The sequence below is a fragment of the Sphaerodactylus townsendi genome, linkage group LG01 (genome assembly GCF_021028975.2).
Source record: "Sphaerodactylus townsendi isolate TG3544 linkage group LG01, MPM_Stown_v2.3, whole genome shotgun sequence".
Taxonomy (NCBI): domain Eukaryota; kingdom Metazoa; phylum Chordata; class Lepidosauria; order Squamata; family Sphaerodactylidae; genus Sphaerodactylus; species Sphaerodactylus townsendi.
The window spans coordinates 54,484,165-54,497,796 of NC_059425.1; the positions used below are offsets into that span (position 1 = coordinate 54,484,165).

General features: G+C 42.6%; 1 protein-coding gene across 3 annotated transcripts in view; it reads left to right on the forward strand.

The window, feature by feature from the left end:
• The first annotated feature begins 849 nt into the window (after positions 1 to 849).
• SYT14 (synaptotagmin 14) overlaps positions 850 to 13,632 on the forward strand; it is a 114,355-nt gene continuing 101,572 nt past the window's right edge. For 2 of the 3 annotated variants that reach the window (XM_048484038.1, XM_048484220.1), the window contains exon 1: positions 850 to 928. In XM_048484038.1, the coding sequence (XP_048339995.1) occupies positions 916 to 928 (13 nt within the window). In that variant the 5' untranslated portion in view covers positions 850 to 915. The remainder of the gene's footprint in view (positions 929 to 13,632) is intronic. The other variant, XM_048484129.1, reaches the window with a different exon arrangement.

Sequence of the window (13,632 nt, forward strand, 5' to 3'; positions counted from 1 at the left end):
GTTTAGTACACAGCAGTATATGGAAGACAAACTACTTGCCAAGTAGATTCCTGGCCTGTTGCTGATGGACTGTCTTCTGGTTGCTGGACAAGGTGGATCTTGCTTTTGATCCAGCAAGACATTTTTATGAACTTAAGCAGGATCATGAACACTTTACAAATGCCTTATATGTCAAGAGATCCTAGGCAGGCACTTCGGCTGAGCACACTGAAGACACATTTAGGACTGAAATCAGCATACATACCACAAATAGAATGGTGGGCACATTGCTTACCTGAAACAAAATTTAAAGGTTTTAATATTAATAAAAGAAGCTTAAGCCTTTAATAATGGGTTGGCCAGCCTGGAACCACTTTAAAAATGGGGATGGGGGTGGGAAAGAGATGTAATTTCTACAATTTAAATTTGTTTTAATTAAAACTTCATTTTGAAAACTTGACATAATTTTCGGGTTTTTTGTTTTGCCACGTCCGGAGTTGAGGAAGAGAAAGCGTAATGCCCATGGCAACCTGGTGCAGGGAGGCAAAGGGCAGAGCTTGCCTTGTGTGGGGCAGTGAAAACATCCCCGACGGCCGCAGCGAGGAACAGCAGCGGCCCGCAGGCAGTGGCGCGGTCCCGGGGATGGCTGCTGGTCCAGGGGAGCGGGCGCTGAGCTCCGCGCGCCGTGGCACGAGAGCCGGCGCACTTTCGAATCTGGGCGCGCAGAGCGGGGCGAAGGGGGGGGGGGAGGAGTCACGCGCAGCCTTCCAGCTCCTCGACTCTCCCTTCCCCCCTCCCTTCCCCGTTGCTTATACGGCTACCTCCCTCCCCCCTTCCTTGGCTCTTTCCTTCCCCCAGCCGTTTCTCTCTTCCAGGCGCTGCTTGTCAGTGCGCCTCCTACGTGCGTGCCATTTGGTACGGCCCACCTGGAAGATCATGGCGATTGATGGTAAGTAGGCCAATAACTGGCTCCTGTTCCCTGGAAAAAGCCCCCCCCTCCCTCTCCCTTCACCTGGGCAGCGGGCACGGGGAACAAGAGGGAGAGGGAAGCCCAGGAGGTTCCCTTCGAGGAGGCAGCGGAAAAACCGGCGGGTGGGGTAGGGGTATTAAAACGGGGGGGGGGGGGGGGGAGGGGGGGAAGTGTGGCATCTGCTCCCAAAGTGAGCCAAATAACCATCTGTGGGGCGAAGGGGCGCCCTAGCGGTTTGGTTTGTTTTTTTTTGATGGTGCCAGGCGCTGCTGTTTGGGTTGCAGAAAGAGAATGCCTCCCTTCATATAATGATACGAGGATATTGCTGTGTGCTTATTTGGGGTAGTCTAGGTTTGATTTTTGTCTTCCCCGCTTGTGTGTAAGTGTTTTAAAAATTATTACAAATGAAATTACTATGATACTAGTTGTCACCACCTGCATTCTGCCTGTCTTCCCCACTCCTATCATCTTTCCCCTTTACTTGTGGGTTATCTTCCCCCGTTGGTTGTTCCACAGGCATTTTACTCCAAAGCTTGTGGTTGGTGGGAGATGCATGAACTAGGGCAGGTGAAGAAGAATAACCCCATCCCAACTCTTACCTTGCAGCTTTAAATGCTTAAGGTAAATAAATCCAGTGTCTATCTCATCCAACACTTCCCAGTTGGGTTCATATGATGTGTTTGGAAACAATAAGCAAAGCGGAATGCCAAAGCCTCTTTGCTTCCTGGAGGTGCAGTTCAACTCAACCCTAGATGCAGGCTGTTGTGAGGAATGTTTCCAAGGTCTGTGGCTCTTTCCACACCATTTTAATAAAATATGGCTATTCAAAAAACCCTGAATCAGAGGAAATATCACCAATGCACACATGGCATTAGTCTTCGTCCTGTGAGAAATAGTTTTCATAAGGTTCTATAGAAATTCAAATGCATAAAGAATCCCTCACCTTGTTCCTTTTTCTCCATTTACTATTAAGCTTTTTAAATTATAGTTTTAGATTAGTTATGATTTATGTAGACAGTATAGGAATTAGAGTGCATTCAGGACATTGTTGACAATGCAGGAGCCTGGAATAAAAGAAAGAACTACTCCTGTTAACTGTAAACATCTTTGTTACTAATTTAATTTTCAAAAAAGTGTTACTCAGAGTTCTTTTAAATCTAAAATTTATTTGGAAACTGTGGCCTTTTCATTTATCCTTAGGAATGGTTGGTTGATATTTACATTTCACAGATTTGTCGAAGTATGAGCCAGGTCCATACTGTGTGTAAATTGCTCTGTACAGCTGTGCTTGGTAAAAATATCACAGGGGACCACCTGTAACCAGATTTGTTGCTACACTGAAGTATCACAACAGAGAGTCTCTATGTTGTTACTATAATAGTGTTTAACAAATGTAAGTGATGATTATGAAATTATATAAGTACCTTAAATGGATATTGTAGAGAGGAAAAAAATTAGAAAAGGGAAAGAAAAATAATTACAGAGTTGAAATAAAGATATGAAAATTAAGCTCCCCCTTCCCTATCGTTCTCTTGATAGTTGTTTTTCAAAAAAATTTATTTGACTGTTTGTGGTGTACTGAAAAAAACTGTACAAAATATTTTCATGTTTGGAATGAGTGATATGCTTTTAAGGCAAACTTTTTACTCAGTGTGTAGTCTGAAGTTTTTCATGTAAAACCGTCAATTGCATTTGAGAATTATAGTTCCTATGTATACTGTATACATAAAGAGCATATTTTCAATGATAGTTTATCATTTGATTGTGACTGATTTTGGCAATAATTAATATGCTATATGATGTTTGATGATAAATACATTATTTACTAATTCAGTGTTTCAAAGTTTAACTTGACATCCAAATACAGTGGAAGACTTGTTCTGACTGTACAGTACAGTTTCTGTTGGGATAATATAGTTTTTTATATCGTCAAAGGCTTCCATGGGCGAAATCACTGGGGTGTTGTGTGGTTTCTGGGCTGTATGGTCGTGTTCTAGTAGCATTTTTCTCCTGATGTTTCACCTGCATCTGTGGCTGGCATTTTCAGAGGATCTAATGGCAGTAAAGCAAGAGTATAAATACCTGTGGAATATCCAGGGTGGGAGAAAGAACCATTTGCCTGTTACAAATAATCTATAGACCCACTAAGGAAATTCAATAAATGCTACGTTCAGCAAAGGATAAGAGAGATCCTCTAACTTCTGCAACAGTCTACTGTGTACCGTGTAGCTGTGGACAAGTCTACATAGGGACCACCAAACACAGCACCCAGACACGAATCAAAGAACATGAAGGGCACTGCAGACTAATTCAGCCAGAAATATACTTTTTTGTTTGCTACAAAATTTGTTCTCTAGTTTCAACTTCTCCCTATCTCTCAAATGGCACAAATACATATATTAAGGTAGCAGAGGTTGCCGCAGTTTGCAGTTGTCTCTTAAACATTGAGTATTCTTGAATATTAAGTATATTTGCCATTTTGTTGCTAAAAAACTAACAGCACAGTCCTAAGAGGGGGCCAAATGGGTTTAGGCAGCTGACCAGTCCTTATGCTGGTATCACAGAGATATACTAGCACAAAGGTCCTTATACTGGTGCCGGCCCCCACACCATTCTGTCATGCTTGGGTTCCAGTGCTGCTGCATGCCACCTTTGCAATTGTGCAATTCAGGCACAGGGCTCTGTGCCAGCATCCTTGTGGGCAGATGATGGGGTGTGATTGGAGTTAGGCAACTCCCTAATTCCTTTTAGCCCAGGAAGACGTCCTGACAGAGGCACAAGGTGGCTTCTTTGCCCTTGAAGCCCTCCAAGATCTTCATTGGCCAAAACTGTGTCTCTGTGTATATGTAATTTGAGAATGGGTGAAGAGACTTTCAGTACGGGCAAACAATGCTGTTCAATTTTAGGGGGTCTAGCACTATGGAGGCCTGAAAGGGCCAGGTGGATCTCTGAAACCTCAGCCCCATTTGGAAATACTAATAAAAGGAAAAAGAGGAAAAAAGCTGTGGAGTTTGGGCTTCATAAGGGCCTGTTTTCAAAATGGGTTACTGCTATGGCTATTGTGCAAGGTAGTCTTTCAGCTGGCCACTTTTGGGGAAATGACATCCATAATGATAAGCACCATTGAAACAAATGACATATCAGGATCCAGCCAGCTCCTGTTCATCCTGGGGCTTAGTGCTCTGAGAGCTAGGAGCACCCATTCTTTGTGAGGTGGGTGCCTGAGATTGCCCTATGAAGTCATTAGTCAACCATCTCGATGTGTGGTTCGCTCCACAGCCTGGTTCCTCAGCCAGACTGGCTGGATACTAAAATAATTGCTTCTGCAGCTGTCCTTTGCCTAAAGAAATAAACACACATTCCAATGAAACAGAATATTTGCTGTTCATGGAATGTGGGAATTCCTATCTCTGAAGCCACTGTAGCCCCACCGTCTTTTCGGGGGAACAAAACAAAAGTAAATGTTAGAACACAAAACTCTTGAGGGAGCCTTGGACAGCTCCTCTCTCTGCCTCCAGGGGTACCAATGGCCATCCCCTCTGTTCATCCGAGTTGACTAGCTTGGATGACATTTGCCTGCACAGCAGCAAAAGGCTGCAGAGTTCAATGCCGCAGCTCCTGGCTTCTTCACCCTCCCATGACCTTGGTCAGGTGGCTTTGGCTAGGCTGTGCAGATGCCGCTCATACTGGCAGGAGAGAACAGGAGCTGCTGGGCTGGGTGTTTTAAATGCAGTTGGGGACAGTGATAAAAATAAATCTTTTAATAATCAAGAAAATTCAAAGTGAAAAACTAGCGCACTGTCTAGGCTAGCGTTATGTCTTTTACAGTTCATTTTTGTGTGCTTTGTTAAGTGTATAAAAATGTGGTATTTAAAGAATACTATAGAACTGCTCATCTGGCCATTGCTGATCACTGCCACTAGGGGTGTGCACCATCCCCCCCCTCTAGTATTTTTCACTTACTTAAATAGTCCTGAAAATTTTCAACCCCCCCCCCTGTTAAATCCCCCCCCAGCTTTTTTTGGGAATTTGAATTTTTGTGTGTCTGTTAAATCCAAACCCAAAAAATTCCAGATGCCTCCAAACACCATGTGGGTTTGGGAGGCAGCAGGCAGCATAGAGCTGAATACACATTGCCTCTGAAGTCCACGTGGAGTTTGGAGATGGTAGCACAGAGATGGTAGTACTCAGTTCTGTGATGCAACCTTCAAGATCCACGTTGACTTCGGAGGTGGCAGCAGTGGTGCAGAACTGAATGCTGGACCCAGCCAGCTGGCAGATAATTGAGGGGGAATGGTAGTGGTGGTGGTGGGGACAGTGGTTTTGTGTCTTTTTAAAAATCATGGCAAGGCTTCAGTGGCCTCCAAAATGCTGAAAATGTATCTATTATAATTTAGTTTGCATACATAATTAGACTATTTGGCATATTTGTGGAGTTTAAAGGTATAATTGTTTTATTTTCTGTAAGAGAAATTGCAGTTTTTGAGACAGAGTTGCAAATTGTTGCACTCTATGGATTGTTTACCAGGATTAATTATTTATCTTTATTTTTTGCCAACTGAGAGTTATTCAGCCAGATTATTACTGAGAGTTATTCAGCCAATTTTTGCTATTATTTATATAAAAAATTGAGAGAAGAAGAAAAATTCTGCATTAAGCAAAAGAATGTGTGGACAGTGTTTGGACAGAAGCACTCTCACTGAGTCACAATATGTAAGATTGAAAACATGTTTGGATACTGACTTTGTGAAAACACTAAACTTAAATAATGTATTATTTAATACTAGCATTAAAGCCCATTTTAAATTAAAATAAAATGGGCTCTAGATAAGTGGGGAGGGTGGAGGACCCCTGCCCCTCCCTCTTCCCCCCCAGCCCAACCTCCATCTCAGCCAGACTTACCCGATGCCAGTGCTCGTTGTTTTTGTCAGGTAGCTCTTGCTGTTTGTTTGGGTTGGGAGGGGTGGAGGTGGAGGTGGGTGCAATGCGATGCCAGACAGACCTGGGTTGCTTTTCAGGGTAAGGGATGTTGCCATGGGGAGGCTTGGAGAGGCAAGACACTGCTGCTGCACTGGGTTTCTTTTGGGGACAAGGTGCAATAGGTAGGTTTAAGGTGGCCTTGGCAGGGCAGCAGGTGGCAACATGGCGCTGCCCTGGTGTGCCTGTTTGTTGTTTGGTGCAGGGGGAGGCTCCTGGATCACAGTTAATTCTGAAAATATTTTCATTGTTTCAGTTCATCACCTTTAATAATGGGTATTTACCTTGGTTGAACATCCAGTCCTCTTAGATAGTAACAGCTTTTTCATTCTTTTTATGCATTTGTTAGCATTTGAACCAGACTTTCTAAGAATCCTATCTATTATACAGATCCTAAAAATGTATATATTTTAGATGTTGCTATATAAATGTGGCAATAAACTGCACTGGGCATTGATTAATTCCTTTCCTTGTGACACCAGAAAATGAGTTATAGCTGAAGACAGCTTTCTCTCTTTTTACAGATTGAATCATGTTTTACTCTGCTCCAAACCTACTGTTCAACAAGGTGTGCTTATATTATCAATAATTATGTTGAAGACATTTCTCATTATGCATAAATTTGTTGGCCTGTACTAATTCTGATATACTGATATAGTTTATTTAGAAGTAATTAATAAACAGCTAAGTAATTAATCCTGGTAAACTTCAGTTTGTGGAGGCACCTGCATTTGACATCAAGAAGGAAACAGGTGGGAAGAGCAAGAGGTGCACATCAGCACAGCAACAAGCTGTGTCCATTCCCATCTAAGTTTATTTTCAGTTTGTCATTGTAGGCTGAGTCCAACCAGTTTTTCTAGAAGGGAAAGAAGGAAAGGTCCCCTTTGACCTGCTGGGGATCATAAGGTCTGCATGAATAAAAACCATGTGGAATAAACTGGTTGTGGTGGGTTTTCCGGGCTGTGTGGCTGTGGTCTGGTGGATCTTGTTCCTAACAGTGTGTTACAGACTTCCCTCTGTGATACACCTCTGAAGATGCCAGCCACAGATGCGGGTGAAACATTAGGAACAAGATACACCGTACCATGGCCACACAGCCTGGAAAACCCACCACAACCAGTTGAATCCGGCCATGAAAGCCTTCGACAATACTTGTGGAATAAAGGCTATCAGGATGGGAACTGGATGGGATGAACTGTACAAAGCCCTAAATTGTCTGGGACCTGCATATTTATGGGACCATGTCTCCTGGTATGTCCTACAAATTCCAAATTACTGGTGATCCCCCGGCCCCAAAGAAGTTCAGCTTGCATCAGCCTATTCGGCCAAAGCCTGGTGTAACACTCTGCCCAAGGAGACCAGGGCCCTGTGCCGGTTAGAGCAATTTCACAGGGCCCTCAAGACAGAAGTATTCCACCAGGCATATAGCTGAGGCAGCTATGGTTACCATCTAGGTTTCACCCATTTACCATCAACCATTAAATATCAATTGTTATGCTAGTCCTTGCAATGTGACAGGTTTTTACTGTTTTATAACTTGTCAAGGAATTTGCCATCTGGAATGTATTTTTATTGGATATTTCAATGATGTAACTGGGTTGGTTATGATATTACTGTTGTTTTGAAGTGTATGTATGTTTGTTGTATGCCACCCTGAACTTGAAAGGGGAGGGACAGCCTATTAAATTTAATTAATACTAATAAGAGTGAAAAAACTGACTGGAGCCAATCCAATATATGAATGCAGCTGCTGACACAATTCTTAAATCAAAGTTATAGTTAAAGTAGATAATTTAGTTTTTTTGTTCCTATGTTGAGCTGATCTATATATATATATAAAGCTAACAGCGACTTTGTTAGTCACGCCCTAATGCCGAAACGGCTGGACGGATCAACTGTCACCCTTAGAATGCTCGTGCAGCATGTCTGTGGCCTGAGTGCTTGGTATGAGGGTTTAGAATGTTTGTGCAGATGGGCAGAGATGAGCAGTGAAAACAGTAAATAGGTAATACTGTTAGGTAATACGAGTGGAAGTGAAACACATACACACTTTGCCATGTGAGACGTCAGGTGGGGTTCCCCCCCCCCCACACACGCAGGTAACTTTCACTCTCTGTGCCTCACCCACTGCTACCACACATCCAGCTCATCCTCACACACCTCACTCTGCCCTCCCTCACATCCAACCACCACTTACCCACTTCCTGACCCATATTTGCCACAGCTCTCTTTTTCTAAAAGAGAGCTGGAGTTTGCCTTTTTCTTCTAAGAAAATCCGTGGGGTGGGGGCGAACCAACACTACTGGCTCCGCTTCTTTTGCATATGGCCCTTTAAAAACCCAGGGAGCTGGCCTCGATCTGAGCGCCGCACCACCCAGCCTCTGCTGCCTGACCGGGATAGCCTCCTTGCCCCAGTTCTGCCTTACCCAAGCCAGGACTGTGCGTGTCAACCAGCCTCATGGACAGCGGGATTTGCACTCTGGACAGTTCCGTTGTGGAATGGAAAGGGTTACCTTATACTAAAAAAAACAAGACACCACCATATAACAATGTGAATTGAAAAGGGAAAGAGGGATTCCATTTGACCACCTCAAAAGGCTATGCTGCGGATCATTGGAGCTGCATGGACATCTGTGTGGGTTGCGGACTGTGATGTGAAGGACAATTGCCACAGCAACTCGTGGCTGGGCCCCACTAGTTTTTAATAAAAAGTGAAGAATCTTCAGTTGGTTTATAAAACTGAAAAATATTCATTTGGTTTATAAAGCCAACTGAATATTTCTTTACTTTGGTGTGGTTGTATGATTGTCATTATACTCTAGATTCTTGAGTCCAGTGTGCTTCAAGAGTTTGTAACAATATTAAAATCTTACAATACATCCCCACTCTGGAGCAGTGGCACCTTGGCACCATTGCTTTGGGGCTGCACAAGCCCTCCCCCACCCGCAGCAACTCCCCTGACCTGTGGATCAGCCATCCTGCCTCCCCCACACCCACACCAACCATCCTGGCCCCAAATGAGCCCTTCCCACCTCCCCCCAGCAAACCCCCTACCCATGGGTCTGGTGATTCATGGGCAGAACAAGCCTTCCTGACCTCCCCCACCCCCAGCAACCATCCCATTCCCAAACAAGCCCTCCTCACCTCCCCCTATCCACAGCAACCACCCCGGTCCCAAACAATCCCTTCCTACCTCCCCCACCCACTGCAATCCTGGCCCCAAACAAGCCCTCACAACCTCTCCCCCACCCCAGCAACCACCTCATCCCTGAACAAGCCCTCTTGCCCCCCACAGCAATCATCCCAGTCCCAAAGATACCCTCATCCACACACAGCAACCACCCTCCTGCCTGACCCCCCCCCCCAAGACAAGGTGGACTGGCAGGTCAACAGCATATGGACCCCAGCTGCCCTGCTGAGCTTGCCACCAACCTTCCCATTACTCTGCCTGGCCACAGCCCTGCTAAAACCAATCACAGGGGGAGATGCTTCCTCTTCACCCCTTTGCTAGGGCCCATTGCATCTCCCCCACAATGGGCTTTGTTGCTAGTTCAAATATAACTAGATTTAGGTATAACTATACCAACTGAAGAAATTCTGAATTTAGTGGGTATACTCATGCATAACATTTGAATGGTGTAAATGAAGGAAGGGAGTTGCTTCACATTATGACAAAATAAACGTTACCTTAAAATTCTGGAAATGATGCTGAGTTTGGAATTGATAATGCTGAAAACAAGCCAACTGGACTAATGATCACATTTTGTAATACACATCAAATATAACAATTATATAATACCTTATTGTATTGTGAGTGTGCTCATGGTTTGACTGGACTTCTTGCTACATGGACCGACTCTCATTCCTTATGTACCTGGACAATTTTCTTACGTACAAAGAGAAGCCCAATTCAAGAGATTATTTATAATACAGTTGTCCAGTACAAGAAATAACGACACAGTACAAGAAATTACAATACGAAACACACATGGGCGGGATCCTATCTTCCCTGAGCCTGGGTATGGCTCTCTTTCAATCCTGTTTTGCTGTGTCCTCATGTAGCCTGGCATGGCTCTGGGCATCTGCCTCTTCCTGGAGAAACTCCTGGAGGATGATTCTGCGGTAGTTGGGCCACAGTGGCTCCAAAGTGGTGCTGTACAATTAGGTCTGAAGTGGCTCCTGCATACTGATATAGTTGGGTGTGGAGTGGCTCTTGAACACTACCATAGCCATACCTGAAGGCTGTCGTGTCCATGCACAGAGCAGCTCCAGGGCATCTTGGACTTCCAAGACAGAGAAGATAAGTCTATGCATTCAAATACAATGGTATTATTTTGGGGATTTTAAATGGTCTTATTTTGGGGAGATTTAAACTACCCTCGCTATTCAAACTGTTCTTGGAATTGCTGGAAACTCTGTGGTAGTGGGGGGGGGGGGGAAGGGTAGGGAGATGCATGATTCATGGTGTCCAATCCAATTATCTCTTTAAAAGTTGCTAGAAATTTTGGTAGACCATAGTCTCTTCCCTTCTTGACTATTTCTTGGTTTCTTTAACCAATTATCAACTGTCCTCAGTGTTTCATGGCACATGTAGAGGTCAACTGTTTGACAAATATATTATATTAACAGTTTGACAAATATATTATATTAGACAAATATATTATATCTGTTTCTCATATAGCACGTTTAGTGCTGATCAGGCTCTTTGGGGATCATTCCTTCTTTTTTTAATTTAATTGAAGAAGGTCCTTGACTAGTTTTTGATAAATCTGCCCTACCTTTATTGTTAGGGGTAGAGTGGATACTCACAGCATTAAAAGGCATAGTTTAACATTCATGTTACATTAATTCACCTTACATAATGGAGGTTGGAGCCCGAAGAGAAATATATTTTGGGTATGGTTTAATTGATGTGCTCAACAGCCTCTTAGGCATGTTTGTAGGTTAACTTCTGGGTCATACCTGAGTAGATTTGAAAACAGGTCTGAAGAAAAATGTCCTGACCCTTTAATAGAGACATAATAGGATGTTATTTTCCATGATGTGGACTAATAAACTGAAGGTCAGTCCCTACAAGACAGAAATGCTACTGGTCAACAGAAAATCTGACATGGAATGTAAGATGCCACCTTTTCTGCGTGGAGTTGGACTCCCTATGAAGGTACAAGTCTGTAATCTGCAGATGCCCTTGGACCCAGGCCAACTGCTGGATAAGCAAGTGCCAGCTTTTGCCAGCTGTTGTCATGGCACCAAAACTCCAGAACTCTGTCCCCATGGACACAGAGTCATGGCACCAAAACTCTAAAACACTGTCTCCTTTTTTTCAATTTTCTGCTAGCAGGTGAAGACTTCTATTTTGTTTAGTATTCCCTCTCGATCCTTCCTCCCTGCCCAGTATTTTAATTATTGTTTTTATGTTTTTGCATGTACATTATAGCTCTGGTTTTAACTGTTTTAATGATGTGTTTTTGTTAATTTTAATGGTTTTAAAGATCTGGTTTTATTAAGCTTTTTTTTTTACATTCTTCAGCTGCTTTGGTTCCCTTTTTGAGGACAGAATGATAGGACATAAATTTTGTAAACAAATCTAAAAATAAGGTGATATTATTTGCTTCCATGAAAAACTAACTGCCCATTCCTATTCTTAAGCCTCTGTTAAAGGAACAGGACACTTTTGTCCAGACCTGCTTGAACCATATTCTTAAAGTATATGTAACTGTTCTGCAGTTTTCAGAAAATGGGTGCTTTATATGTCTGGTTTAGAGTTTAGCTTTTGATGTGATGATAACAACCAAGGTTATCCTTATAATTATTTATCTAATATAATATATTTGTCAAACTGTTAATCAAATTATAAGAAGCTATGAGAAGAGATTTAAAATAGGTTTTGTGGGAGCAGTTATTAAAATATGTTGACAGTTAAATATGAAACCTTGAAGACTTAAGATGAGACTGACTTCTAAATTGTTGGGTTGACCCCTAGATCCACATAAAACTTGTTAAGGAACACAAATTTGCCAGGTTTCCCCTCAACTAATTCTACACCCTTAGTATTCCATGCCTCCTGTTAGGCACTTGAAGATACCCATCAACTAGTGTGTGTGGATCTTTCTCATTTTTTAATATTTACATTTTTTACATTTTTAAATATTTTTCAGCTTACTTGAAGAATTTCCAGAATATACAGAACCTACTTCTTGTTTGCACGCTTCATTTTCCTACTCATAGGCCCTGGTTTCCTTCTCCACAGATAGCTACAGGCCTACAGTTTTCTATTTGGGGAAGAAGTTAAAGCCATGAGTGCAAACACAAGGAAGATTTTAAAAATCAGGAAAATTTCTCCTGATGCACCCCTTTCCTCTAGGATGTTGTAACCTTGTAAGGGCATCAACAATCCAGTGTTCCTTTCTTGATTCATTTTCTCCCCACCTCCTTCAGCTGATGCCAAGTTGTCTTTCACTTTCCCTGCCTCCTTGTAGTGAATTAGAATGCTAAGACCCTATTTGGCCCATTTTTAATGTGTATGTTCCTTTTCCCCACTTTCCTTTTTAAGGCAGTAGTATTTTTTACACACTTGGGAAATCCCCTTACAAAAGGTCCCATTTCAATTCCCTATTGATAAACACTTGAATGATCTGGCTGCATGGATCCATGTTATTTGGACCCTGAGACTAGAAAGTTGCAGTACCCTTTACACAGTTCTGCCCTTAACTGAACTCAGAAACCCCTTGGTGCAGATTGCTGCAGTCTGAATGCTATTGAGTGCTAGGTGGAACATGTGTGTCACACCCAATTTTACAGATGCTTCATTAGTTACTGATCAGTTACTGGTACTAACTCAAGGTACTTGTTATCGTCTACAAAGCTCTTGCTGGTCTTGGACCCATACACTTGCAGGACACTATGCCCTGCTGTCACAGCTTTGCTCATCTGCACTAGATCTTCCAAAGGTGCTATCCTGCAGGTGGGTAAGATCAGCAGCTTCCTGCTTGTAAATATTATCTGTGGTGGCCCGGCTGAGGAGGTCAGGAAGCCCCCATATGCTTTCATTTTGCAGAACATGCAAAACTCAAATGTTAAGGAAAGCTTATTTTATAAAAGGATTAGAACTGCAGTATTATGGAACAGTTCTAGAGGCTTCTTTTGTAATGTGTCACCTTATTTTTTACTGCACTGTATTCTACTTTTGTAATCAACTTTCTGTGTTATGGCAGTGTCATACTTTAGACAGGGGAGGGGGAGGTTGTGTTTTTTATTTTTGTTGTTTGCATTGTTTCCCAGTTCTGTAATTCTAGTCCCACCACATTTCCCATTAGCCATGTCTGATTAAATTATTTGTTAAATTTTGTAATATGTCTTCAGTCTCAGTAAAAAATGAAGGCTATACATGAAATAAATAAAATACAACTTTTATTAGCAGGAACAAACCGGGCAAAATCACTGGTGTGGGGGCTAGTAAAAGTTTAACTGGCTCTCAGCTGCCTTTTATGAATGAAAGGTTCCTTTAATTTACAAATTAATATTTGTCTGCCTAGGGACTCCTCTGCATATGTGGAAAACCCAGTTTAGGATTGAGCTCTTGTGCTGCCTTTATGACAGACACTAGATCATAAAGTTTGTTATTAGAGGGAATAACTTGGATTTTTTTCCCCATTAAGTCACATCTGACTCCTGGTGAAGTTTTCAAGACAATACATGTTCATAGG